General features: G+C 43.6%; 1 protein-coding gene across 2 annotated transcripts; it reads right to left on the bottom strand.

Moving 5' to 3' along the window:
* Positions 1-1,542: 1,542 nt before the first annotated feature.
* lrrc3 (leucine rich repeat containing 3) lies at positions 1,543-26,434 on the bottom strand. 2 transcript variants are annotated; one of them, XM_043694557.1, is made up of 2 exons: positions 26,289-26,434; positions 1,543-2,605 (listed from the first exon to the last, which is right to left on the bottom strand). In XM_043694557.1, exon 2 carries the CDS (start codon positions 2,504-2,506, stop codon positions 1,721-1,723), a length of 786 nt encoding a protein of 261 aa, XP_043550492.1. In that variant the 5' UTR covers positions 2,507-2,605; positions 26,289-26,434; the 3' UTR covers positions 1,543-1,720. The 2 variants fall into 2 exon arrangements, with proteins under 2 accessions (XP_043550492.1, XP_043550491.1); XM_043694556.1 differs by lacking the exon at positions 26,289-26,434 and adding an exon at positions 14,626-14,683.
* Positions 26,435-27,959: the final 1,525 nt, after the last annotated feature.

Genomic DNA, 27,959 nt, shown 5'->3' with positions numbered 1-27,959 from the left:
GTATCTTGCCTAATTAATTATAAAAATAATGAAACATTGCTTTTATAGAAAATGGTATCTTTTAGACAACTGGCCAAAATTAACTGTAATCTGCTGGATGTTAGGCATCTGTCAAGGGATTCAAATTCTCCCAGTATCTAACATTGCTCCCTTTGTGAACAGAAAATTAGCCTGTCACAAATCTCATTAGCTGTTTGTAGAACTTGTCTTCTCTCGTAATGGCTGCTTTGTTTCACACATGAGGAGCTTGCTTGACCCATTGCAATAAGTTCCTAATGATTCATTTCATGGGGAGACTGTGGTGTGCATAAAAGGAAAAGACTTGCATTTATATAACACCATTCCCAAATCCCAAAGCATCTTTACAGATAACTAAATAACCTTGAAGTATGCTCCTGTTGTGTTGTAAGAAAGGGAGCTACCAATTTACACACACAGTAACATGATAATGAACCAGATAATCATTTTTAATGATGTTGATTCAGGCATAAATATCGATCAGGACACGAGGGAGAATTTGCCTGTCTCTAGAGGGTGCTTGAAAGTGAATGTTGACCAGGATCTCACTCAATGCTGTACGAAGTGTTTATTTTTTAAAATTACATGACAAGTAGGAGCTTTGCTTTGTCCTGAATATTTAATTGGAAATAGAAATTAAATTACCTCCCAATTCAATTCACAGCTTCTTGACATGCAGCCAATCCGAGATGTTGTGAGGTATAAACAGAATCGCTACAATAAATCTTCCCCGTCCTTAACCTCTGATAACATCAGTCAGTTGCTGTTATTCCTAAATATAACCCAAGCTGTAGATTACACACAAACCAAAATTTTCCTTGCGGAACAGTAGCGTTTAAAGAGATCATAACTGCCTCAACTTAGACTAGACCTGAGATGTTGTCCACCATATACCAACAAGCCAAGTATTCACTCCTCACTGGAATATGAATGGCATTGGTTAGACTGGCATTTATTGACAACCTCTAATTGCCCTTGAATGTGCTGCCTTCTTGGGCATTGGTCCCAGTCTTCCTGTCTCATCAGGAAAGAGAACTGGCTGATGTACATCAGGACCCTATGGATATCCTGGCTCACATGTGCATTGCCGACAAAGTTGGAATTTTACAGTGGCCTGATTCCTAGCTGCCAAGGACCCTCCTCTAGTGTCTCGACAGGTACATGGGACATGCAAAACCCTCTCTGTCCACCCAATCATTATGACTCCCCATGCCCTTTATCCCTGTCCATCTCATGATTGCTAAGGAACCTTCACCTACCCACCTCCTCCATTGACTGTGCTCAGTAGTACACCTTTCCCTCTACACCCTCCCCCCAGCCTACCATGCCACTCCCTGACTGTGGACGGGCCTCCAGCCTGGTCCTGAATGTTAAAACCCTTCGATCTGCAGCACCACCATAACCTTAAGGCTTCCCAGGGCTTTTGAGGAATCTGCCACCTTCCCACACCCTTCACAAATCTGACTTGGATTGAAGCCCGATGCTCAGGAAAGAAGACAGTCATATTTCATCGTCTACCAAAGTCACCACAGCTCATTCGTTCTGACAGCTTTATTAGGAACTTCAAATGCACAGAAAAAAAATCATAGAAAAGGTCAAAGGGCGTACAATCTCTAATTAGCAAATGAGGCACTTGTGGTTGAGCCAGGAGCGGTGCTGACTCATCCAATATTAAGGTCGCATAGGTGTCACACAATCGATCTCACAGTACAGTACTGATCGTGTCAAACTCCTTGGTGATCTGTGTGCTTGGGAGCGACTTAAGGTACTCGAGGTGACGCCTGGCATCTTCCTGATTCTGGCGCACGTAGTACACAATGTAGGAGATGACCATGGTGAACCAGCCAAACATGGTGATGAACATGGCGACATCGGTCGTCTTCTGGTGGATGTTGCAGAAGTTGATACCTGAATCGAGGATCTGGATGAGTGGCTGGCCGGCATACTCCTCCTGCACCGAGGAATGGCAGATGAAGTCATTGACCGTTTCTGGGTCAAGGGTCAGCTCCTCGATGATCTGCTGCAGCGAGCATTCACAGTGCCATGGGTTGTCTGAGAGTCGGATCTTTGCTTTAATTTTACTGAAGACCTCCTTTGGCACACTCTGGATCCTGTTGCTCGACAGATCAAGCATCTTGAGGCCCTCAGGGATTCCTTTGAATGCTTCATTATCTATTGACTCAATGGCGTTTTTGGATAAATCCAGTTCCTTGAGTAGGTAGAGGTCTTTGAAGGCATTGCTGGGTATTTTGGTTATCCGGTTGGAGTTAAGATGTAAGGTCACGGTGTCAGCAGGGAGGTCCTTGGGGATTTCCTTCAGGTTCTTGCCAGTGCAGCGCACAAATTTCCCGTTCTTGTCGAAACACTGGCAGCTTCTTGGGCACGTGCTGGTGACCACCTGAAGCAAAGAAAAGACCAGTAGGAGACTACCCAAGGCCATTGACTGCTCGATCTTGAACCGGAGCCATGTCAAGCTGCCCTGTGACATGGTGAGAAGAAGGTCTCAATGCCACCCATTAGAATAGCTCATCCATTCCGAGAGCAGCCAAGTCACTCGAGGGGCCAGCACCAGCAGAGACTCTGTGAACTAAAGGAAAATAGGACAGTGAGAAGAATAGGCCAACAACCATTCCCTCTTTCCATCGAACGATCTAGGACTTAATGCACTGAAACAGTTAAATTGATGATGTAGTAGACAGTGAAGAAGGCTATCTCAAATTACAAAGAGATCTCGATCAATTGGGCTGAGGACTGTTAGAGTGAGTTTAATTTGGATAAATGCGAGATTTTGTGTTTTGGGCAGAACTTATATAATTACAAGGAGGGCCGTGGGTAATGCTGTAGAACAAGGAGACACAGAGGGGTCAAGGCACATAATTCTTTGACCTTTGAGTCACATGTAGATAGGGTGGTCAAGAAGATGTTCAGTACAATTGCCTTCATTGTTCAGACATTTGAGTACAGGAGTTGGGACGTCATGTTCAGGTTGTACAGGACTGTTTTGGAATACTGTATCCAGTTCTGGTCACACAGCCGTAGAGTCAAAGACATGTACAGCATGGAAACAGACCCTTCAGTCCAACTTGTCCATGCGGACCAGTTATCCCAAATTAATCTAGTCCCATTTGCCAGCATTTGGTCCATATCCCTCCAAACTCTTCCTATTCATATACCCATCCAGATGCCTTTTAAATGCTGTAATTGTATCAGCCTCCACCTGGTACTTTCTCTGGCAGCTCATTTCATACACGCACCACCCTCTGCATGAAAAAGTTTCCCCTTAGGTTCCTTTTAAATCTTTCTCCTCTCACCTTAAATCTATACCCTCTAGCTTTGGACACCCCTACCCTGTGAAAACGATCTTAGCTATTCACCCTATCCATGCCCCTCATGATTTTATAACTCTCTATAAGGTCACCTCTCAACCTCCTATGCTCCTGGGAAAACAGTCCCAGCCAAATCAGCCTCTCCCTATAGTTCAAACCCTCCAACACCAGCAACATCCTTTTAAATCTTTTCTGAACCCTTTCAAGTTTAACAGCATCTTACCTATAGCAGGGAGACCAGTATTCCACAAATGGCATAACCAATGTTCTGTTATAGGAAGATTATTGTTAAGCCAAACAGAATTCAAAAGAGATTTACTAGGATGTTGCCAGTGTTGGAGGGTTTGAGCCATAGACAGAGGCTGGATAGGCTGAGACTTTTTGCATTGAAGCTTAGGAGGTTGAGGGGTGCACCTCACAGAGATTTATAAAATCATGAGAGGCTTACGTAAGGGGAATGGCAGCTGTGTTTTTCCGAGGGTGGGAGATTTCAAGATTTGAGGGCATGTGTGAGGAGAAAGATATTAAAAAGAGATGAGGGGTAACTTTTTTATACCGAGAGTGGTTTGTGTATGAAATGAACTTGCAAAGGAAGTGGTGGATGCAGTTACAATTACAATATTCAACGGACATTTGGATAAGTACATGAATAGGAAAGGTTTGGAGGGATATAGGCCAAGCACAGGCAGGTGGGACTAGTTTAGTTTGAGAACATGGTCAGCATGGACTGGTTGGGCCAAAGGGTCTATTTCTGTGCTGTATGACTCTATAACTCTAAATGGGTCCTCAATACTTTTCCAATGTATCCAGAGCCACTGCCTTTAGTATTCTGGGATGCAGAAATATCAGGTCCTGATGATTTGTCAGCCTTTAACCCTATTAATTCCCCAGCACTGTTTTTGTGCCAATACTGATTTCCTTCAATTCTACCCTTTCACTGGTGTTTATCCTCACGGCAAGATGACCCAATTTTATCTGCATACTCCCTCATCTAATTATTACGTTTCCATTAAATTGTATCTGTGCTATTCACTTCAAACACAAAACGACAGCAAGTTCCCCATTTGGAATTGCTCTCTGAGTGTAAACTACTCTTTTGAGTTCTTTGTTGAATTTATTAGCTAGGACCAGATTATATTTATGGATGGTTCATTTGGAAGTCCCCTGCAAATTGTCATCTCTGCACTGATAATGCTCAGATTACAATGGAGGCAGCAGGTACTGGAATCACTCAGAAATATTCATTCATTGGGACCAATCAGAGGCAATTCACCCCTCCTAAATAAAATGGCGAGGGGTAATTGATTTTTAAATCTTTTTTTGTTATTTTGGTTAGATTTCAGCCACACGCTCCCGATCTTTGGGAATCGAGGACCTCCTCTTGGGCCTGCTCCTGAGTCTGGTAAACGTTGGACAGCCAGTCGGTGTGAGAGGCAAGATTCAAAAGTTCAGGGTCAGGAGAGGTGGATCCAAGTCTGGGGATGAGGGAGGGGGTGAGGGGGTTGCTGAGAGCCAAAGAGCCAGTTCCTGGGAATAGCTGACCGAAGCCTGTGGCTGGAAGCCAGCTGCCATGTTTTGGAGGCCAGGAGGGGAAGCAATGGCCAAAAGCAGCCTGTACCAGCAGGGGCACTAGAGAGCCGCCTGTTTGCTAAGATGGCAGTCTGCCCTCCAAGTCCTAGAGGAGCTGATGGATGACAGGGAATATCAGCCTCTAGGGAACACCAATGTATACCTCCCTCTTACCTCAGGAACAGCCACGCAATTTTGTACCCACACCATCATTGTACCCTTGAAAAGCATGGGTTCTAATTTGCTGACAAATCTATACATAGCTCTCTGTCAGGTGTCTTTTAAAAGTCCATGGACATAACGCCAACTGCTCTAACCCCATCAATCCTCTCCTGTTGTCTAAAGTCATTGATTCTGTCTCGAAGCAGAAAATTAAAGGGAAAAATCATGAAAGCCAGCAATGACTTGCACTCATATTGCACCTGTTATCACAGTAAAAACAACATGAAGCTGCTGCACAGTTGAACAATAAAACAACATTTGACACCATGCCAAATAAGGAAATATTGGAACAGGTGACAAAATCTTGGTCAAAGGGATAGAATATATCGGACATCTTGAACAAGGAGAGAGAGAGAGAGAAAGGTGGAGAGGTTTAGGGATGGTAATTTCAGGAAAAACAATCTTTCTTTGAAACTGTCCAAGTTAAATTTGCAAAGAAAATAAAACACAAAAGCAGTCAGTTACACACTGATAATTCGATCTCAGAAACCAATTGTGTAAAATTGAAGACGCTTAGAAGCATCAGCAGAATTGAGATCAAATTTCCGACGAAAAATTACAAAATTTTCAATCTTTATAGTGCTATGCCAGTACTTAAAATAAACTTTCTTATGTGAAAATTGCACTATTCCATGGAGGTTTCCTCTGCTCCTGTCTTATGTGTGTGCAAATTCTGTGCTCTATCAAAGAAATAGTCTTCATCTCTAGGAAGAAGGGGTTATCTTACTAGGAAAGCATTGTGCGTTTAGAAGAATTTTTGAAGTATCAAAAATCCTAAGTGGACTTGACAAAGTGGATACTGAGAGAGTCATGTAAGGGAAACTGGGACGAGGTGGGCATGGTTCCAAAATAAGGAGACAAGGACACGCTGACTCAGTGGCTAACACTGCTGCCTCACAGTGCCATGGACCTGGGTTCGATTCCCACCTCCGGCGACTGTCTGTGTGGAGTTTGCACATTCTCCCTGTGTCTGCATGGGTTCTTCTCACAATCCAGAGATGTGCAGGTTGGATGAATTGGCCATGCTAAATTGCCCAAAGTGTTTAGGGATGTGTAGATTAGGTGCGTTAGTCAGGGTTAAATATAGGGTAGGGGAATGGATCTGGGTGGGTTACTGTTCGGAGGGTCAGTGTGGATTTGTTGGGCCAAATGACCTGTTTCCACACAGTAGGGATTCTATGAACCACAGGTGGAATGGTAGCTCAGTGGTTAGCACTGCCGCCTCACAGTGCTGAGGACCTGGTTTGATTCTATCCTTGGGTGACTGTCTGTGTGGGTTCCTTCCTGATGCTCTGGTTTCCTCCCACAATCCAAAGATGTGCAGGTTAGGTGGACTGGCCATGCTACATTGCCCCATAACATCCAGAGATGTGCAAACTAGCTAGATTAGTGATGGGAAATGTGGGGATAGTGTAGCTCTGGGTGGAATGCTCTTCGGAGGGCCATTTAGCCCACTGAGTCTGTACTGACACTCCAAAGAGCATACCACCAGACCCAGTCCCCCATCCCATCCCCTTAACCCATATTATTACAGCTAACCCACATCCCTGGACACTATGAGGAATCCAGCATGGTCAATCCACCTCACCAATACACTGTGGGAGGAAACCAGACCACCCAGAGGAGACCCACAAAGACACAGGGAGAACATGCAAACTCCACACCTAGGGCTGGAATCGAACCCGTATCCCTAACGATCAGAGGCAGCAGTGCTAACTACTGAGCCACGGTGGTGCCCCTGCTCCTGTTTCTCATCTTCCCATGATCCCCAAGCTGATTTTATAACCAGAAACAAAGGGATGGAGACTACAGTCTATTGGGGGCAGAGAGCATTTATCAATTCTCCCATGATAAAAACATAAGAAATAGGAACAGGAGTGAGCCATTCATCCCTCAATCCTGCTCCACCAGTCAATAGAATCATGGCTAATTCGACATTCCTCATGTCCTAGCCATGTCTCAGGACAGTAAGGATATTAGACTTGATTCAGCTCCCAGAGTAGAGCTACACTTGATTGAGCCATGGTCCCAGAATCGGGTGCAGGGATCCACTCCCAAAGGCGCACTTTGTCATTTGCTGGGAACTGAGGATGGGAGAATTTAGCGATGGGTGCGGAGATGCCTGGGTACTAATCACTGTGGACCTCCTGGTATTCTCATCATGGTAGCTTCTCCAATGGACTATACACATGTGATTGTCTCAAAGGTGCTCTTGTTAACTGTGGCTCAGAGGTTGGGAGGGTACGCTCATCACATTTCCCACACAGCATTACCTTAAGTTGACAAATGTGCTTCTTGCTGCTTAAAGCTAATTTTTTAGTGGGGGTGAAAGGACACATCTCACTCAATGTATTGACTTTTTTTATTTGATGCTGCCAAGCAGATCAAACGAACTGGGTTTTAATATGTGAGAGCAACTAAAACCTATGATTGCAAGCTAGCCTTGTAGACGTGAAGCTTTCACTGACAGTATCTTTAAATTAACTTGTAATGTTGGTCTTTGAGACATAAATAAACCGAGCAAAGAGACTGAAGTCTCATTTCAGCAAAGTTCAGCTTAGTTAACATCTACATTGAGTCAAAACATTTCCATTGAGGTAATAGAGTCTTTTAGTTAAAACGCAGAGAGAAAGAAGACAAAAGGTTATGTGTGGCCTATATTTTCTTTTGTTTGTCAAAATCCATTCTTACAATTTAATTCAACTCAGCATAGATGAGGGGAAAAAAATCAGTCATTGTAGTTACATCCCACTTTGTTTGGTATTTGCAACACCTAGACGTAAGGCAATATTAGACAAGCTGAACCAATTGGTCCAATTATCATAAGGCCATAAGAAATACAAATAGGAGTAGGTCTTCGTTAAGATCATGGCTGATCACATCTATCTAACATCCAATTTCCTGTCCTTTCCCCATACCCTTGATCCCCCTACTGAACAAGAATCTATCTAACAGCCTTAAATATAGACTCTGTTCCCACAGCTGTCTGTTGCAAGGAGTTCCAAAGACTCTGAACCCTCATGAAGAAGAAATTCCTCCTCATCTCAGTCTTTAATTAATGCCGCTTTATTCTGAGTTGGTGCCCTCTGTTCCTAGACCCGCCTATGAGGGGAAACATCCTCTCAGCGTTTACCCTGTCATGTCCCTGAAGAATCCAATATATTTCAATAGGATCCCCTTTCAATCTTCTAAACTTCCATGAGTACAGTCCCAAACTGGTTAACCTTTGATTAGATTAGATTAGATTAGATTAGATTCCCTATAGGACGGAAACAGATCCTTCAATACAACAAGTCCACAGCGACCCTCTGAAGAGTAACCCACCCAGACCCATTCCCCTACATTTACCCCCGACTAATGCAGCTAACACTATGGACAATTTAGCATGGCCAATTCACCTGACCTGCACATCTTTGGATTGTGGGAGGAAACCGGAGCACATAAAACAATCCCTCCATACCATGGATTATCCTAGTGAACTTTCTCTGAACTGCATACAATGAAATGATATCTTTTCCTAAATAAAAGGACCAAAAGTGCTCACAGTGCTCCAGATGTGGTCTCACCAGCACTTTGTGCAGTTGCAGTTAAGATTTCCCTCCTCTTACACTCTAACCCCTTTGGAATAAGGGCCAACATTTCATGAACCCTCCTGATTACCTGCTGTACCGCTGTGCTAGCTATCTGTGTTTCATGCACAAGTACTCCCAAGTACCTTTGTGTCACAGCTTTCTGCAGTTTTTTGCAATTTAAAAATACTCTGTTCTTTTGTTCTCCCTTCCAAAATGAACAACATCACATTTGCCCACATTGTACTCCAGCCTATTGATGGGTTTTAAGATACATCTTAGAAAAGAGAGAAGTGAGGTGACAGAGGGGGTTAAGGAGGAATTCCAGAACTTCAGAAAAATAGATCCTATAATTTAGTTATAATGCTATGCAGTGACTAGATGTATTAGCTGCTTCTTGTAAGAGTGATGTCCTCAAATAGCCATCTAATCTGTCTCTGCAGCATTAGTTGGGGAATTGACTTGCCACATGAGCCCACATGATTAGACAGACAGTTTAAAACAGCTCAACAATGCAACAAGAAAGTAATAAAAGATATTGCAGTTTCTTTCATGACCATAGGATATTCCAAAGCACTTTCCGGCCAGTAGAGTATTCCTTTTAAACTGTTGTACTGTTGAAATAAAGGAAACACAGCAATCAATATGCACGCAGGAAGCTTTAACAAATGGCATTGAGATCAATGACTAATTAATCCCTGTTGGAGATTTTGGTTGATTGATAAACATTGGCCAGGGCACTGGGGAGAACAGCTATATTCCTTACTAAAATAATGCCAAGGAGTCTTTTACATCCTCTAGAAAGGGCAGATCCTCCTGATTTAATAGTTCATCTGAAAGGTGTCATTGGAATATTGGCTAAGATTATGAGCCTTAGGAATGGGATTTAAGTTCTCAATTCTTCTGATTCAAAGGTAAGAGTGCTGCCACTGTTGGTATTGGGTCAGTTAGATCAGTTGGCTGGACAACTGTCTGCATATGCAGAATGATGCCAACACCATGGGTTAGAGTCACAGATTCATGAAGTTATACAACCAGAAACAAACCTTTTATCCAATTTGTCCATGCTGACAAGATATCCTAAATTAATCTAGTCCCATTTGCCAGCAGTTGGCCCATATCCCTCTAAACTCTACCTATTCATGTACCCATCTAGATGCTTTTTAAATGCTGTAATTGTACCAGCCTCCACCACTTCCTCTGGCAGCTCATTCCATACACACACCTCCCTCTGCATGAAAAAATTACTCCTCAGGTCCCTTTTAAATCTTTCCCTTCTCACCTTAAACTTATGCCCCATAGTTTTGGATTCTCCCACCCTAGGAAAAAGATCAGTAGAGAATTCAGGGAAAATATCTTTACCCAGAGAACAGTTAAAATGTGGCACTCACTCCCAAAATGAGTAGTTGAAGCAAATAGGATATAGATTTATTTATAGATGGGGATTTTTTTTTTAGAAGTTGCTTGTTCTGAGTAATCAAAACAAAGCTTTGATGGAGATGCTGGCTATTAAATGTTGTTTTTCAGCGATGTTTTAAACATAAATTCACCTGCCTTTTTAATATGCCAGAATATAATGGATAAATAATAAACCTTCAAGCTGAACATTGCAGATGTGCCGAATACTTGAAGATTATTTAAACAACACATCCTGGAAATTTTAAATGGTAATACATGGAATTTCTCCAAAGTAATAATGGTAAAGATCTGGACATCGGGAGCAGCCTGAGAATGTGATGGAGGCAGACTTCATCGATTATATCATTTGGTTACTATATTAGAGTGTTTATAAATGGGTAATTATAATCAAGATAAAAGAACTGCAGGGCTATAGGGAAAGAGCGATAAGACTGCAATAGTCTTGCAGAATGCCAAGACTGATACAATGATATGAATGGTCTCCTGTGCTCTAACCATTTTGTGTTTCATGATACATTTTTTGGGGAAACTGGATAAAGTTATGTTAAATAGAAAGAAATAGGAGAATAGTTATAGAGATGTACAGTGCCAAAGAAAGGTCGTTTGACCCACTGAGTCTGTGCCAATCAAAAACTTTCACCTAACTTACTCCAATCCCATTTTGCACCACTTGGCCCATGGCCTTGTGTACCTTGCCTTCGCAAATGTATATGCTAACTGGATGAGACAACGTTGGCGAGGGGAGAGGGAGTGAAATGGAGTATCCGACAAACACTGGCATGAATGAGGTGAGGCATATTGTCCGTTCCTGCACTGTAAAATACCACATGCAAAAATGTCTGAAAATTGAACATAACTCGCAAACAGACTTTGCGAATTTGACCAGTGTGTGGAACCTGTACATGCCATAGCCGGAGAGGAAAATCAAGTCACTAGATAAGAGGCAGGTGGGAATGGTGGGATGTAGATCACATAAGCCACCGTGTGGCCAGGGGTTAAGAAGGGCATGAAATCGCAGGTTTCCCACTTTGTCTCTTTGATCCAGAATGGGACTTGTGAGCCCATATAGCATAGACTTACTTTGCAACAGTGACCGACTTTATAGGTTGAATTTTAATTCCTGCACCAGCTGTGGTTACCATGACGGACTCTTCTTCTCAACCCCTCCGCTCAGCTGAAGTTGGGTGACCTTCAGGTTAAACCACCATCAGTCATTTCTCTCTAATGAGACAGCAGCCCTATGGTCTAGGAGGACTGTGCCAGCTTTACAACTGTTGGCCAAAAACCTTTCCAGCTGACATTATGCTCCCTTGGTAATACAGCATGAGAGGCTTATCTTCTAGTACTGGCCATGTGTTTGACCCCCATAGTTTTTCTGATTCAGAACTGATGGCATTACCAGGCTGACATGCAAAATCATTTTCACACTCTGCACAGGCTGCAACAAACTAAAAGCACAGAATCCGAATCATGTCCGCAAGACCTTCCAATATTCCTGACGCAGTTTTGTGCTGCCAATGCTCATCTGCAAGGAATACAGACTTCCCAATTTCATTAAAGGATAAAACTCACAGTCTACAGGGAAATAACACTTTCCACCCATCAGCCTGGGCTGCTGTTCAAATCTAATTCTCAAAGGCTTTGCAACCCAGTACTGTATTTTTTCCCAGAATTAAATAGAATTGCACAGCACAGAAACAGGCCATTCAGCTTAATTAATCTATGCTAGTATTTATGCTCCACATGAGTCTTCTCCCATCCTATTTCAGTCAATTGTCATATCCTTCTATTTCTTTCTCTCTCTCTTTATTGCATCTATGTGATTAGCACCTCAACTGTTCCCTATCTACGAGATTCACAGTTTAACCATTCTCTGGCTAAAGAAGCTTCCCTGAATTTTCTGTCACATGAATTAGCACCTATTTTATTTTAATGGGCTGTAGATTTGGAATTTCAATCAGTCAGGAACACAACCATTAAATTCAAGAGAAGTACATGCGCAAGCTTTGGATTGTGGAACGTGGAGCAGGCCATTCAGCCCATCTGATGTACTGCAATATTTTATTAACTTTGGCAGCTCCATCTAAATGTGCTTATCGAATCCACAAATAGTGCCCCATTTTGGCTTTTATTCTCTGGAGGTCTGGGGCAGTGCTCCAATTCTTTGTATAAAGAGTTTTTTTTCTCTTGATTCACTTTTGTGACTACAATAAAACAAATCAGATCAAACTAAATCAATAACTAAATGACAACAACAACTCACACTTTGACATAATCACACTGAACATACAAGCACAGCGAGAGTATTCAGCCTAACTAGTCAATGCCAGCCCTTTTTCAGCTCATTCTTTCATCAAAACCTCCTATTCCCTTTTCTCTCATATATTTACCAAACTTCCCATAATATGCACCTACGGTATTCACCTGAACAATGCTAACTGGTAGTGAGTTCTCAACATGATCTGGGGGAAAAGGTTTCTCCTGTGTTGGTTATGAGATTTAACAGTGACTTAAGGCTCCTCTTTTTGGATTACCTCACTAGCAGGAAATAACTTCCAAATTTCGACAAGCTATTTAATCCATCTCTTAAAACCCTCTATCAGGTGACCCCTCATAGAAAAAAGCCCCAGCCTCTTTATACAGCACCTTGAATGCAGGAAATGAAGTGGTACTGCACTGTTAGAGGTGCTGTCTTTCAGATGAGAATTTTAAACTAGGCTTCCCCTAGAGGGGGTAATGTACAAGATTGTATTGCACTATTTCAAAGAGCCAAGGATATTTTGCCTGCTGTCACGGACAGTACTTATTCTTCAACTAAATCGAACAGATTACCTGATTTTCATTATGTTGCTGCTTGCAGGAGTTTGCTGTGAGCAATTGGTTGCCCTGTTACCTGCATTGGTGTGACTACACCTCAAAAATTATTCTCTTGGCTGTAGGATGCTTTAACATTGCTTGAGGTTCTGAAAGGAAATGCAGATACTTTCCAAACATCACACTCTGTTCAGGACAGTGAGAAACAAATTGAGAGCGAGGAATGCATTATTCTGGTGCTCCATCATCAGAAACACCTTCTGTTTATTTCTGAAGTGCCAGGTTAAATCAGGATCATGCTCCATCGTGACATCATTTCACTGCCATATAGCTGGTCATCCCCCACCTTGGCTAACACATGATAAGCAATGAGATGGATGAACGACCAGAGAAGCTCTCCAGGCTGGGCTTCAACTAAAAATATTGAAAAGTGAGACAGATTGATCATAGAATCCCTACAGTGTGAGGCAGGCCATTCAGTCCACACTGGCCCTCAGAAAAGCATTCCACCCAGACCCACCCTATTCCTGCATTTCCCATTGCTTGCCCACCTAGCCTGCACACTATGGGCAATTTAGCACGGCCAATCCACCTAATCTGCAGGCTGTGGGAGGAAACCCACACAGACACAGGGAGAATGTGCAAACTCCACACAGTCACCCAAGGCTGGAATTGAACCCAGGTCCCTGGCACTATTAGATTAGATTAGATTAGATTAGATTAGATTAGATTAGATTAGATTAGATTAGATTACTTACAGTGTGGAAACAGGCCCTTCGGCCCAACAAGTCCACACCGACCCGCCGAAGCGCAACCCACCCATACCCCTACATTTACCCCTTACCTAACACTACGGGCAATTTAGTATGGCCAATTCACCTGGCCCTGCACATCTTTGTGACTGTGGGAGGAAACCGGAGCACCCGGAGGAAACCCACGCAGACACGGGGAGAACGTGCAAACTCCACACAGTCAGTCGCCTGAGGCGGGAATTGAACCCGGGTCTCTGGCGCTATGAGGCAGCAGTGCTGACCACTGAGCCACTGTGCCACACTGGAGCACTATTAGTTATAATGGCTTAAGAAAAAGTGAACCTAGAAAGAATTGCGATGCAATCAACCATTGGTAGACCAGATTCAAGAGCTAAAGAATCCCCTGACTATAAAGGCCACACTCATAATGTGGCAAGAATCAGTACCTTCAAAGGAGGAGTGCAGAATTTGTTTTTAATGCAAGGATATTAACAAGTTTTAAGTATCGTTTTTTTGGGCCATCAATTTACATCGTTTCTTTCGAAGGTATAGACATCTGAAATCCTAAAGAACTTATTTTAAAATGTGACAAACTGATGCTCGAAGTGATGCTGTGAACTTTGGTGGCAGTATTACAAATCTGACCAAACCCTCTCAAATTTTATTAAGAAGATAGCTTAGACACTAACTTTTTCTTATTTTAAAGGCAAATGTGAGACATTGCATTCCGGATGCAATTTGACTACAGATTTGAAGCAAAGCACGCTTAATTCATACCTTATAGTTGAAATACAACAAAAGAAAAGAAATTGGAATAACTTAATTCTATTGGACAACTTAACAGAATAATAGATTATTAACTACTAAACAGTAATTGTTCAAAAACAGTAACATCCCATAAACAAAGGTAATTTCAGAAAAAATAGATTGTCTCACAGGCAATTCTCCAGTCCAGGAGGAAAAACATCAGTAGAAAACTCTGAGGAGAGAGCAGCAGGGAGAGGTGAACTGCAGCTTCTACCCAGCTTCGAGACCCAGCAACAACTACTACGGAAAAACTAAATCTCCTGGCTCTGTCAGAGCTTGCCCCACCCATTCAGGCAGCTTTTATTGTTCTGACTTAAAAAGAACCCAAGGCCTCACAAACTGTTTAATAGCTCTGAGCAGACTGTTCATTCCTTCTGTATAACCTTGCTTCACGATAAAAAGCCTGGGACAAAATACACCTCTTAAAGTCAAAGTATGGTCACAGCATGCACTAGCAAGAGGGTGCATTAACAGATTCCATGCCATTTTTAGTTTCCAGCAGGCTGTGGATAGTTGCTTAGCAATCTCATAATAGACCATTCCTTGACGTTAAGGTTGGTAAATTGAGGTTGTTTAATGGGCTAAGACTAGTTAGTAATGCAGGAATATAAGTCATGGCTCACCAGGCAGCCCGACACTGCATAACACATGCTTTAAAGTGACTCTCAACAGGATACCAGAGCTTTAAGTACAGAGCTCATTTTAACTCCTATTGTAACGTAATCTGGATTCCTGTATCACATCCAATCCCACAACCTGAATTCTTTCCTTTGTCGCTGATTTTCTTCTCATTGCCGCACCAGTGGGATGAGTTTTGTGAGAGGAGCTCAGAGCAAGCTATAATCCAATTAATACCTTTAGCAATTGCGATTTTGCAGTCATGTGTGGAAACAGTCAACATTACTGCACAGAAAGAAAGACTTGCATTTATAAAGCACCGTTCACTGCTACAGGTCCCTCAGGGCTTTCATACAGTTAATGACTTGCTTTTGAAGTGGAGTCACTACGGTAATGTAGGGAGCATGGAAATATTTGTGCATAGCAGGATCCCAATATAGTCATGAGCAGATCACCTGCTTTTCAGTGATTTTGTTGATAAGTGCTGTCCAAGGCATTAACAGTGATTCTAAGTGAGGGACTGAATGAATCAAAATTTACAGTAAGGCAGATACCATTGCTTAGCGACTTTACAGTCACACATTTCTTGATGTTGAGTTTAATAGATTTGCGTGAAATTTCTTCTTTTATTGGAGGCGTTAGCCAGTTTACCCAGATTGGGGATGGCAACTGTGCCATTTCAAGGGATTGTATTAAGTATTGAAAAAGCTATTATTGCAGTGGTGGTAATCTCAACTTTAGGTGCCAGATGAAAATTGAGCTATAGCTCCTTTCCACTTTGTCTGTGTTTCTTTTCCATCAGGGCTGATTTCAACCTCATTTAAGTTTGTTCTGGACATCTCCCATTGGGGAGAAATTGTTCCTCTCCCTCTCTATACAGCAATAACTCTTAATCTTAGAATCCCTACAGTGTGGAAGCAGACTATTCAGCCCTTCGATCCACAATGGTCCTCCAAAGATTCCCAAACCCATTCCCCCACCCCAGTAATCCTGCATTTCACATGGCTAACCCACCTAGCCTACACAATTTAGCATGGCCAATCCATCTAACCTGCACATGTTTCGATTGTGGGGGGAAACCCATGCAGACACAGGGAGAATATGCAAACTCCACACAGACAAGTCACCCAAAGGTGGAATTGAATTTGGGTCCCTGATGCTGTGAGGCAACAATGCTAACCACTGAGCTTCAGTGGACTTGAGGAGTGATTGTAACCTTCATAACTTAACTCTTTTAGAAGCAGTGTTTAGCCTTGTTGAGATTTATAAGCCGAGTGTCAATGGTGTCAATCCAACACTGCTACCATTTTAAACCATTCCCTTTAATGGAAGGTCAACACTTAGTGTTGATGGCAGTTGGGTGAGGAGGGGGAGGGTATTGTGTTCAGTGCCGACTGGCTCTCTGCCCCACTAGTATGGGGCTCCCAAGCTGAGCTTGGGGACAGCTGGCCTGGATGCCTCTCAACCAATCACAGGGCTCACCAGTGAAGTCTTGTCTAACCCACTCAGGGACTGGCAACTTCTGGGTCCGAGAGACTGTCACATGAAGACCAGTCTTTAGGGGATCTAATGGGGAGGCAATGGTGTTATAGCTAAACTACAGCAGATGGTGAAATTTGAACTCAATAAAAAATCTGGATCTGAATCTGATGAAGGCCACAAAAACATTGTCAACTGTCATAAAAAACCCATTTGGCTCACTGATGTCCTTTATCGAAGGACGTCTGCTGTCCTATCCGTTCCGGCCTACATGTGACTCCAGACCCACTGAAATAGGGTTGAACTTTTAACTGCCCTCTGGGCGATAAGGGATGAGCAATAAATGCCTGCCAGGATAATAATGCCCACATTCTGGAAATTAATTTTTAAAAAGGACAAGTGGATGTTTTTTGTTTTGAGTCTCGTGGGGTGAGGGTCACAGGGAGCGAGACGCTAGAGTCGGAGGCAAGGGTCGGCGATCCCATTGCCACTGATTGGGGCAAATGGATCCCCTCACCTACCCAGTAGGCTGATTGTCCCAGTTTCCCAGACACCGACCCAGGGGCTTTTCCCACCTGCCAGGAAGCTTGGTCATCAGGCCAGTGTCAATTGTGGCCCTTTAGGTAGCTGTTAATTGACCACTTTAAGGGCCTTCATTGCTGGCAAGTAGAGAAAATCACCCAATGAATTGATTACTAAGTTGGCAAGAAGGGACAACTATATCTACATGGCCAAGTTACCCAAATAGCTGCCTTGTCATGAACTACCTCGCCACTTCCAGACAGGGAAAACTGCACCAAATAATGTGTCTGTTCATATCTGTGCGTGTAGGTCTTCGTGATTGTATGTATTTGCATGTGTGTTTGCATATTAGTCAGCATGTCTATATGTGGCTTTATATATGTGTTTGTGCGTGTGTTTAGATATAAGTCTGTGTGTATATGTGTGTGGTCATGTACGTGTGGCTGCGATTGTGTTTGTGTGGATATGTACAGCATGTGTGGTTGTGTTTATGAGTGTGTGTCTGTATTTATGTGTGTGTGGTTGTGTATGAACAGTATGTGTGGCTGTGTTTATGTGTATGCAGTTGTGTATGTATAGTGTGTGTGTTTGTGTTTATATGTGTGCAGTTGTGAATGTACAGTATGTGTGTCTGTATTTATGTGTGTGTGGTTGTGTATGTACAGTACATGTGGTTGTGTTTATGTGTTGTAGAAACAACTGCAGAAAATTAAACTTCAATGCAGATTCAATCTTCCAAAACCCAAATGCTACAGAGGAACAAAACAGGAAGCAAGCCTGCACATAGTGATGTCAATGAGCTGAAGACCCTCGTTGCCTGGTTACCGGCTGCATATTTCAAAGGGCTTATTGGATTCCCGTCTCCCACTCCATGCACCCCTCACCAATATTCAGTCTAATAGGGGAGAGTTCTACTTCCACCATGTATTGAACACTGAGCTGTTAATGCTGATGGACCTGCTCCACTGTATTTGCTGCAGAGAAGATGCCGATGTAGAGTCAGGAATTAGAATGGGGGAGCAGCAGCGACAATACAGCATTCATTCCAGGAGTCTTGGAAGGGGGGCAATTGAATTTCAACCGGCCTGTGAGCTCACAGTTTGGGGGCTTTTGGTGTCTGTGTTTGTGTGTGTGTGTGTGTTTGTTTGGGGAGGGGGGTGGGAGGGAACTGTAGGGTGGGGGGTGTATGGGGATTTGGAATTTGAGTCACAGAACTGGGAGGGATATGTTCAGGACTCAGTTGGAGGAGTGCCGATAAAGACCAAAACTGTTAACCAGTATCACACCCACATATGCTCCTCGTTACAACCAATAAAAAGACCAGCATTTCTGTAGCACCTATCACAATTCCAGGACATCCTGCAGTTACCGCCAATGAGATACCTTTGAAGTGTAGTTACTGCTTGAATGAAGGACACTTACAGGTACTTGTGCATGGCAAGCTCCGACAGACAGGAGTATGGTGAACAGACTGTTGGTGTGTGACATAAATATTGTCCAGGACACCAAGCAATCCCTCCCACCCACCTTCCCCCTCCTGCCTACTCCCCTGCCCTACTGTGAAGTAGCACCTTAAGATCCTGTTGAGAGGACAGCTGGGGCATTTGTTTAACATCTCATCCACACTTCCAACACTGCAGTTCTCCCTCAGCACTGCACTGCCTACTTTTTGGGTTCAGCTCTCTGCAATGTCTTTTGAGCCCATTCCGTTCAGACTCAAATGCAGTAAAGCAACCATTGAGCCACAGTTGACACAACAGTTGGCTGAGACCCCTATGGTGGAAAGAATGACTGTATGTCTACATAGCACTTTGAATAGTGATTAGATGCAGGCACAATATTGAGCACAGGATGGATGTGTACATATACTTGCTGAGCTCAAATTCTCAAAAATGTGCTTAACTTTACAGTTCCTAATCTCAACCTGTGATCTACAACAGAAGAGGTCAGAAATAGCCTGGCTCTGAAATAACAGGCTCATTGTTGCACCCACAGTTTTTCTCACTCTGATAAATTTTTGAGGTTATAATAAGTTTTACATTTTTGAACTGTACTCTCTGAATGCCTGTATGTTTATTTAGATAGGATTAAGAGGTGGAAGGAGAGATAAAGCTTTTGTTATTAATACTGCAATGGTTCTGTTTGATTGACAAGTTATAGGATTATAAGAACTGTCTTTTATTCAAAGTGGTTTTTGATTGAGTGTTTCTTTCAATAGTACTTCAAGGTGTGCCGTTGTTATTATATGGTTCATTGGTTCTCTAGTGCATGCTGGGAGAATGAGCATGAAGTATGCAGGGGGCCATGGAAGGAGCAGGGAGGTGGCATGGGAGTGAGTAAGGGTGCCCACTGAGAGGACTGAGAGTTGGAGACAATGATGTATGTACATGGCTATGCACATGAAGTTGGGAAACTTCCTCGCCTCATGCTCCCTGCCTTGATGATGAAAATCAAGCCCTTAGAATCAACAAAATACAGATTTCATTAGAAAGCAGCCCTTTGTTAGAATATAAGCTTTGGTTCATTCAGTGACAACTTCATAGAATCCCTATAATGTGGAAGCAGGTCATTTGGGCCACAGTGACCCTTTGGAGAGCATCCAACCCAGACCCATTCCATAATCCTGCGTTTCCCATGGTTAAGTCACCTAGCCTGCACATCCCTGAACACTACTGGCAATTTAACCTGGCCAATCCACGTAAACTGCACACCTTTGGACTCTGGAAGGAAACCCAAGCAGTAACGGGGAGAACGTACAAACTCCACATTGACAGTCACCTGAGGCTGGAATTAACCCAAGTCCCTGGCACTGTGAGGCAGTAGTGCTAACCACAGAGCTTCCCTAACTTGTCTGATCTGAACCTTACTCAGTGTGACTAAAAATGAACACTTCTGGAGTATAGTCTCAGTGATGGAGCTACAGTTCCCTCAACAACATTTGATGCTGTCCCTCTCAAACAGAAGTTCTAAATCAGTACATAGGATGAGCTTGCATTTACTAATCATGACCATGTGGTTGGCTTTTAACTGCCTTCCAAAGTGGGATCTCCGTCTCATTTGTATCAAATCAACTACAACCCTGTAGCTCAAAGATAAATTCACAACCACCATCCCCCAGGACACTGACAAAGGGGAACTCCCCAGGCGAATAACTTACCTCCCATCTCTCCAAACTCTGGCCACTGTCTACAAGGCAAAAGTCAAGAATGTGATGGAATGCTCCCCAGTTGCCTGGATGACTGCAACTCTGACAGCACTCAAAAAGCTCAACACCTTTCACAATAAATCAAACTACTTGACTAGCACCCCGTCTAGCAGCTTAAATATTCACTCACTTCAGCACCAACACAATGTTTAGCATGTACAAGGTGCACAACAGCAGTTTGCAAAAAGGCCTTCAACAGCACCTTCCAAACCATGACCACTACCACCTGGAAGAACAAAGGCAGCAGATCCATGGATACACCACCATCAGCAGGTTTGCTTCCAAGCCACACACCGACCTGAACTTGTGCTATAGATTACATTCCCTACAGTGTGGAAACAGGCCCTTCGGCCCAACAAGTCCACACTAACCCTCCAAAGAGTAACCCGCCCAGACCCATTTCCCTCTGACTAATGCACCTTACACTATAGCAATTTAGCATGGCCAATTCACCTGACCTGCACATCTTTGTGACTGTGGGGGGAAACTGGAGCACCCGGAGGAAACCCACGCAGACACTGGGAGAATGTGCAAACATTCCACACAGAAGTCACCCGAGGCTGGAATCGAACCTGGGACCCTGGTCCTGTGAGGCAGCAGTCCTAACCACTGAGCCACCTTGCCACCCATCTATTGCATTCCTTCCTTGTCACTGGGTCAATATTCTACTACTCCCCTCTTAACAGCACTGTGAGCTTACTTAATGGACAACATAGCACGGAAAATTACCGCACAGGAACAGGCCCTCCAGCCCACCAAGCCTGTGCCGATCCAGATCCCCTATCTAAACCTGTCAAAGTTCAAGAAGGCACACACCATCACCTTCTCAAAGGCAATTAGCAATGGGGAATAAATGATGGCCTAGCCAGTGACGCCCAAATCCCAATAAAGAATAAAAAAAATGCTGGCCTTGCTGATGATCACACATGTTGAGAGTGAACTCTAAACAAAAATTTGGAAATGAGAATGAAGGGCAAGCAGAAGGAAAGAAAGGGAGTGGAAAGAGAGATGAGGGTTAAAAGAGAAAAAGAGAGGTCAGTGAGAGCAAGAGTGATGAGATTAGAAAGAGAAATAGAGAAATGTCAGCTGTATTATCACGTATATAATGGAAGGCTTTTTCTCTGCCCTTCCCCATGCCAACATTTTTCAAGCTGATTTTTCAATCAAACAGAACTCCATTCCACAAAATGCACTTGGTCTCCTCTCAGCATGATCAGAGGAATCAAGCCTTTGTTCAGACCTTGTACCATGGGTGTGTTCACACTTGTCCTTGTGTACCAATTCATCTTCCATTAAAGTCTCTCAGATCCTGAGTTACAGATGATAAAGAAACCTTGGGTTCTATTTGGAGAAACAGGACAAATGAGTGAATCAGGAATCTAAGCACCAAAATGATAGGGTTGCCTGTGTTTCAAAAGCCAGATTTCAGGGGCGTCATGTCACCCAGCAGAAATACTTGGTGGACGCATTTTTCTCATAAACACTACAACACCTTGCAATCCATGGTTTGCATCAGTTTAAGGGGAGGTGATGGCCTAGACGTATTGTAACTAGTCTATTAGTGCAGAAAGTTAGCTCATGTTCCGGGGTTCAAACCCCACCATGGCAAATGGTAGAAATTGAATTAAATAAAGAATAATCTGGAATTAAGACCCTAATGATGACCAAGAACAATTGTCAGGAAAATCCCATTTTTAAAATAGAATCCCTACAGTGTGGGAACAGGCCCAACAAGTCCACACCAACCCTCTGAAGAGTATCCCACCCAAACCCATTAGTCTACATTTACCCCTGACTAATACACCTAACCTGCACATCCCTGAACAATGTGGGCAATTTAGCATGGCCAAGCCACCTAGCCTGAACATCCTTGGATTGTGGGAGGAAACTGGAGCACCCAGAAGAAACCCACACATACACGGGGAGAACGTGCAAACTCCACACAGATAGTCACCCGAGGCTGGATTCAAACCCAGGTCCCTAAGACCCTAATGATGACAAAGAACAATTGTCAGGAAAATCCCATTTTTAAAATAGAATCCCTACAGTGTGGGAACAGGCCCAACAAGTCCACACCAACCCTCTGAAGAGTATCCCACCCAAACCCATTAGTCTACATTTACCCCTGACTAATACACCTAACCTGCACATCCCTGAACAATGTGGGCAATTTAGCATGGCCAAGCCACCTAGCCTGAACATCCTTGGATTGTGGGAGGAAACTGGAGCACCCAGAAGAAACCCACACATACACGGGGAAACGTGCAAACTCCACACAGATAGTCACCCGAGGCTGGATTCAAACCCAGGTCCCTAACGCTATGAGGCAGCAGTGCTAACCACTGAGCCACCGTGCCCCTGGTTCACTAATGTCCTGTAGGGATGGAAATCTGCCATACTTACCTGGTCTGGCCTACATGTGACTCAGACCCACAGCAATGTGGTTGCCTCTTTAATAAATGCTAGCCCAGACAGTGAAGAAGGTTTTCTAAGATTACAAAAGGATTTGGTCAAATGGGTCAATGGAGTGATAAATGGCAGATGGAGTTCAATCTGGATAAACGCAAGGTATTGCATTTTGGTACAACAAACAAGGCTAGTGCTTATATGACTAAGCATAGGGCCTTGCAGAAGTGTTATAGAACAGAGGGACCTAGGTGTGCAGGTACATCATTCTTTAAAGTTTGCGTCACATATAGACAGGGTGGTTAAAAAGGCGTTTGTCACACTTGCCTTCATTGCTCAGTCCTTTGAGTGTAGGAGTTGGAACATTATGTTGAGATTGTACAGGACATTGGTGAGACCTCTTCTGGAATACTGTGTCCAGTTCTGGTCACCCAGTTTTGGGAAGGATATTATCAAGCTGTCCAGAGTAATAGTTCAGAGCTGATTAACCAGGATGTTGTCGGTATGGAAAGTTTGAGTTACAAAGAGAGGCTGGATAGGCTGGGAGTTTTTTCACTGGCGCATAGAAGGTTGAGAGGTGACCTTATAGAAGTTTGTAGCAATAATGAGAGGTATAAATAGAGTTGATGGTAGTTGTCTTTTCCCTAAGATGGGGAATTTCAAGACTAAGGGGCACATTTTTAAGATGAGGGGAGAGAGATTTAAAAGAGACTGAGGGGCAAAATGTTTACACCTAGGGTGGTTCACGTGTGGAATGAATTTGCTGAGGAAGTGGTGGATGTGGGTACAATGTTTAAAAGACATTTGGATGGATACATAAATGGGAAAGGTTTGGAGCAGACAGGTGGGACTAGTTTAGTTTGGGATTATGTTTGGCCCGGACTGGTTGGACCGAAGGGTCTGAATTCCATGCTGTATGACTCTATGACACCCTCATTCTGTGAGTGAAAAAAAGTAAAAGATGTTACGTTCAATTTCTTGCTTGCTCCAGATAAACCATCTTCCACCTTGATCAGAAGAAATCAAAGCATTTCACCCATTGAAACTTCTCCAACATTCAATAAGATCATGAGGTCTTAACTCCTGCCTACCCCCTCTGCTCCAGTGTAGACCAAAAAAAAATCTGCCTTATTCAGCCTTGAATATATTCAATGACGCATCCTCTATTCCTCTCTTGGAAGTGAATTCCAAAGACAAACAGCACTTAAGAGAAGAAATTCCTCTTCATCTTTGGAAAACACTTCATCTGAAACTGTGCACCAGGTTCTGGATTCCCCAACAAGGTGATATATCCTTTTATTGTGGACCTGTTCAAGGCCCCTCTGAAGCTTTTACCTATTCACCTACACACCGAGAGGTGAACACTGGGACGCATAAGCGAAGGTTATTTTTTGATCACTGAATATTCTGCATTGTGTAATGGTCATCACACCTGAGGCTTCTATGCTCATGGCTGAAAAATGTGTTGCTGGAAAAGCGCAGCAGGTCAGGCAGCATCCAAGGAGCAGGAGAATCGACGTTTCAGGCTTAAGCCCTGCTTCAGGAATGAAGAAGGGCTTATGCCCGAAACGTCGATTCTCCTGCTCCTTGGATGCTGCCTGACCTGCTGCGCTTTTCCAGCAACACATTTTTCAGCTCTGATCTCTAGCATCTGCAGTCCTCACTTTCTCCTTCTATGCTCATGGGAACACAAACAAAGAAACTCAGCCTTCTCAGGTCAACACTTATGAGTTACCCCCAAATCCGGACCCCCCACCTCACCTCACGTTACTCTGGCGAATCTGCAGGCAACAATTCCAAAAATGATATGTGTCTCTTTCCTGAGATGCAGGGCGCAGAAGTGAACCCAGTCCTCCAGAGGCAGTGTGAGCACTGTTTTATACAGCACTGGCAATAACTTGCCATCCCTCCAGCCTTTTGAGCTTGAGGCCATCTATCCATTAGGCATCTTAAGATTGTGAAGCACTGGGAGTGGGGGCCATTAATGGTCGCTGCTGAAAGCTGAAGACCCAAACTCGTGACTGCCGATGGATGTGAAAACAAGATTTAAAAATAACTACTGAAAATGGGAGAACTTTATCCATGCCTTCAACCTCCGAAAGAAAATACCTGTGTGAATAATGCATGAGTGAAAGATGTTCAAAACTAATAGGAATGGAGATGGAAAGAAATGGTTTTCTCTGGCAGGAGAGCGGGCAATCAGATACTGGTTTATGCTAATTGGCGTAGGACCAGCGGGCAGACAGAGGGAGTTTTCTTCCTCTGATCACAGAGACACAGTGTCTGGAAGGACAGTAGAAGCAGTTTCAAATGTACCCTTCGAGAAGGGAGTGTGATAAATTATTGAAACAGAAAACTTTCCAGGGCTGTGAGGAAAGAGTGGAAGGGTGAGGCCTCCTGGATTGTTCTTTCAAAGAGCCGGGATAGGCTAGATGGATCGAATGACTACCTCCTGTCCCACATCAGTGTATGAAGAAAGACCATCAAGAGGAACTGACATGAACAGGTGAAAGCTTAGCACATGTTGAGGTTTCTCTATCCCTTTTTCAGAGAGGTGATACTCGTTCACTGAAATGTTGGGAAAGGGGATGTTAAGGCAAAGGTTAATAACCATCAACAATTAGTGGCAAACTTTAGTTACCATTCAATCAAAAAGGCATTACTAAATTATCTGGAGGAAATGTGGCAGACCCGCTGACTACTTATTGGAAGGGAACTAACGTAATTATTCTCATCAATCACTTGCGTGATCAGAATTATCCATTGCCAGAAGGCATGTCAATGCTCGGATGATTACTCATCCATGTTATCACACGTCCATAGGGACAGTCCGAGCTCCCGTCTCCACTCTGTGCCCCAGCTCCTTCCCAACCGGATTAAAGAACGGGAGTGTACAAATGTTGGAAACAGCATAGTAAGTTTGTGGGGGAAGCTGGACAAAACTGAAACTAAGAACGTGTGACTGGCGAGAGGATAACCTTCCTACCCTGGGACACACCTTTCCCACCTCCCACTGCACCTCCCTCATATTTCTGAAGTGACAAGGTCATGCTGGTAACATCTGGATGGATGTATGGAATATCAGTCAGAACCGCATTCCCAGCCCCAAATGGAGCATTTGTGCACATTAGATAGCAGTGCTTGCTTCTTGCTGGCAGTGAGCATTCCCAGGATGCAGGTACAGTGATAGGGACCAGCACAACACAAGCTGATACATTCTCTTCCCCCTTCGAGCAAGTCAAGGCTCACTCTGCTTTCAAATCAAAGCATCCCGATAAGCCCATTTAATTCTAACAATCTCCTCATCTGCAAATAAAATCCTAATCTCCAGATGCACAGACTAAATCGGGTTCACGGCAAAACAACACTGAATGTTTAAAAACTGCATTCATTCCAGATATAAATAAGCAGAACTATCCACAATTTACAGGGCAGAAATTCTGGCTCATAACAACTGCTAACTTGCTCAAATTATCAGCAAGGAACCAAACCACCTCAGCAGTTACATTCAGCAGGAAAATTTCTCGTCTGCTCACACAAGCTGCACACTGGGTCACAGTACCTGTCCTCAGCAGACTGCAGTTGCTTTAACTGATCTTCACTCCTACTTGTTGATGATATCTCAATTCCCCCTGTCTCTTTTGTCCCCTCGCGTCTCCATTCTCACACTCCTTCTGTCACAGACCTTCTTCACTTGATTGTGCCTCCCCTTTGTTCCAGCCTCCCTAGCCTTGGACAGCCCTATTCCATTTCCCATCCAATAGCAGCAGGGCTAGCTCTCGATTGGCATTACTCTGTGCCACTGAGATCAAGGCAGAGCTGGGCAGAATGAATTGTGTTGATAAATACGTTCTATTTCAAGTGTCGCATAGGTTTCTGTCAGATATATCTGCTTTCCACCCTCCCTTCTGAACCCTGCAATCTTTGTTCTTTTTTTGTGGGTGATACTAGAGGTTATTTCTTACAGAAGGACCCTGCCAAAAAAAAAGCTGCATCATTGCCAACTTGTTGGCAAGACTTCAAAGACTGGCATCACATCTCCGTTCCCTACAGCAAAGCTTGTTGCCGAGTTAGAAGTCTTCAGAATAACACAGTGAACGGAAAATGAATCATCAGGGATCAATGAGCACAGTGCAAGACGATTCTGCCCATCCCAACTGTGCTGGCTCGTTGGAAGAGCTAACCAGGCAGCTTCACAACCAGTTCTCTAGAGTTACTTCATTTCCACACATTTCAGACAGCCAACAATGTTTATTCCGTTATCCACCAAATTAATGCTCACACTGTCATCACACAACTCCCAACTACCCAATATTCTATTTTTTTTCTATAAATAAATCCCACAACCCCAATTACACAGAGCAGGTTTTTGTTCTTCACGAGCTGTGTTGACTCAAGGAACTCCTATCATTTTGAGGGAAGAGGCTCATTGTTGAAAAGATCAAGAATAATATTCACTTTTTTCTATAGATTCATGGGGTGTGGATGTTGCTGCCTGGGCCAGCGTTCATTGCCCGTCCCAAACAGGTCTTGAGAAGCTGGTGGTGAGTTGCCTTCTTAAACCTCTGCAGTCCTTGGAGTGTAGGAGTTTAGATGTTTGGTCTGCCTTTGGACTAAGGCTGTAATGAAGTGAGGAGCTGAGTGACCCTGGCAGAACCCTGACTGTCAGTGAGCAGGTTTTTACTGAGCAAGTACTGGTTGAGAGCACTGACCCCCCTTCCATCATTTTACTGATAATTAAGCGTAGATTTATGGGGCAGTAATTGATTGGTTTGGATTTGTCTTGCTTCTTGTCGCTGGAGACGCCTGGGCAAAGTTAGCATACCAGCTAAATACCAGTGTTGTATCTGTACTGGAACAGCTTCGCTATGTCTGTCGTTTGTTCATCATTGCCTGAATGTTGTCAGGATGGTGTGAAACTTGAAAGGGTTAAGAAAAGGGCAGTCCAGAACTAGAGGGCATAGGTTTAGGGTGAGAGGGGAAAGATATAAAAGAGACCTAAGGGGGGAGTTTTTCACGCAGAGGATGGCACGTGTATGGAATGAGCTGCCAGAGGAAGTGGTAGAGGCTGCTACAATTGCAACATTTAAAAGGCATCTGGATGGGTATATGAATAGGAAGGGTTTAGAGGGATATGGGGCAAGTGCTGGCAGGTGGGACTAGATTAGGTTGGGATATCTGGTCGGTATGGATGAGTTGGACCGTAGGGTCTGTTTCTGTGTTGTACATTGCT

Source organism: Chiloscyllium plagiosum, chromosome 7 (genome assembly GCF_004010195.1).
Source record: "Chiloscyllium plagiosum isolate BGI_BamShark_2017 chromosome 7, ASM401019v2, whole genome shotgun sequence".
NCBI lineage: Eukaryota > Metazoa > Chordata > Chondrichthyes > Orectolobiformes > Hemiscylliidae > Chiloscyllium > Chiloscyllium plagiosum.
Note: the sequence above shows the minus strand (reverse complement) of the source record. Positions and strands in the feature narration are given on the sequence as shown.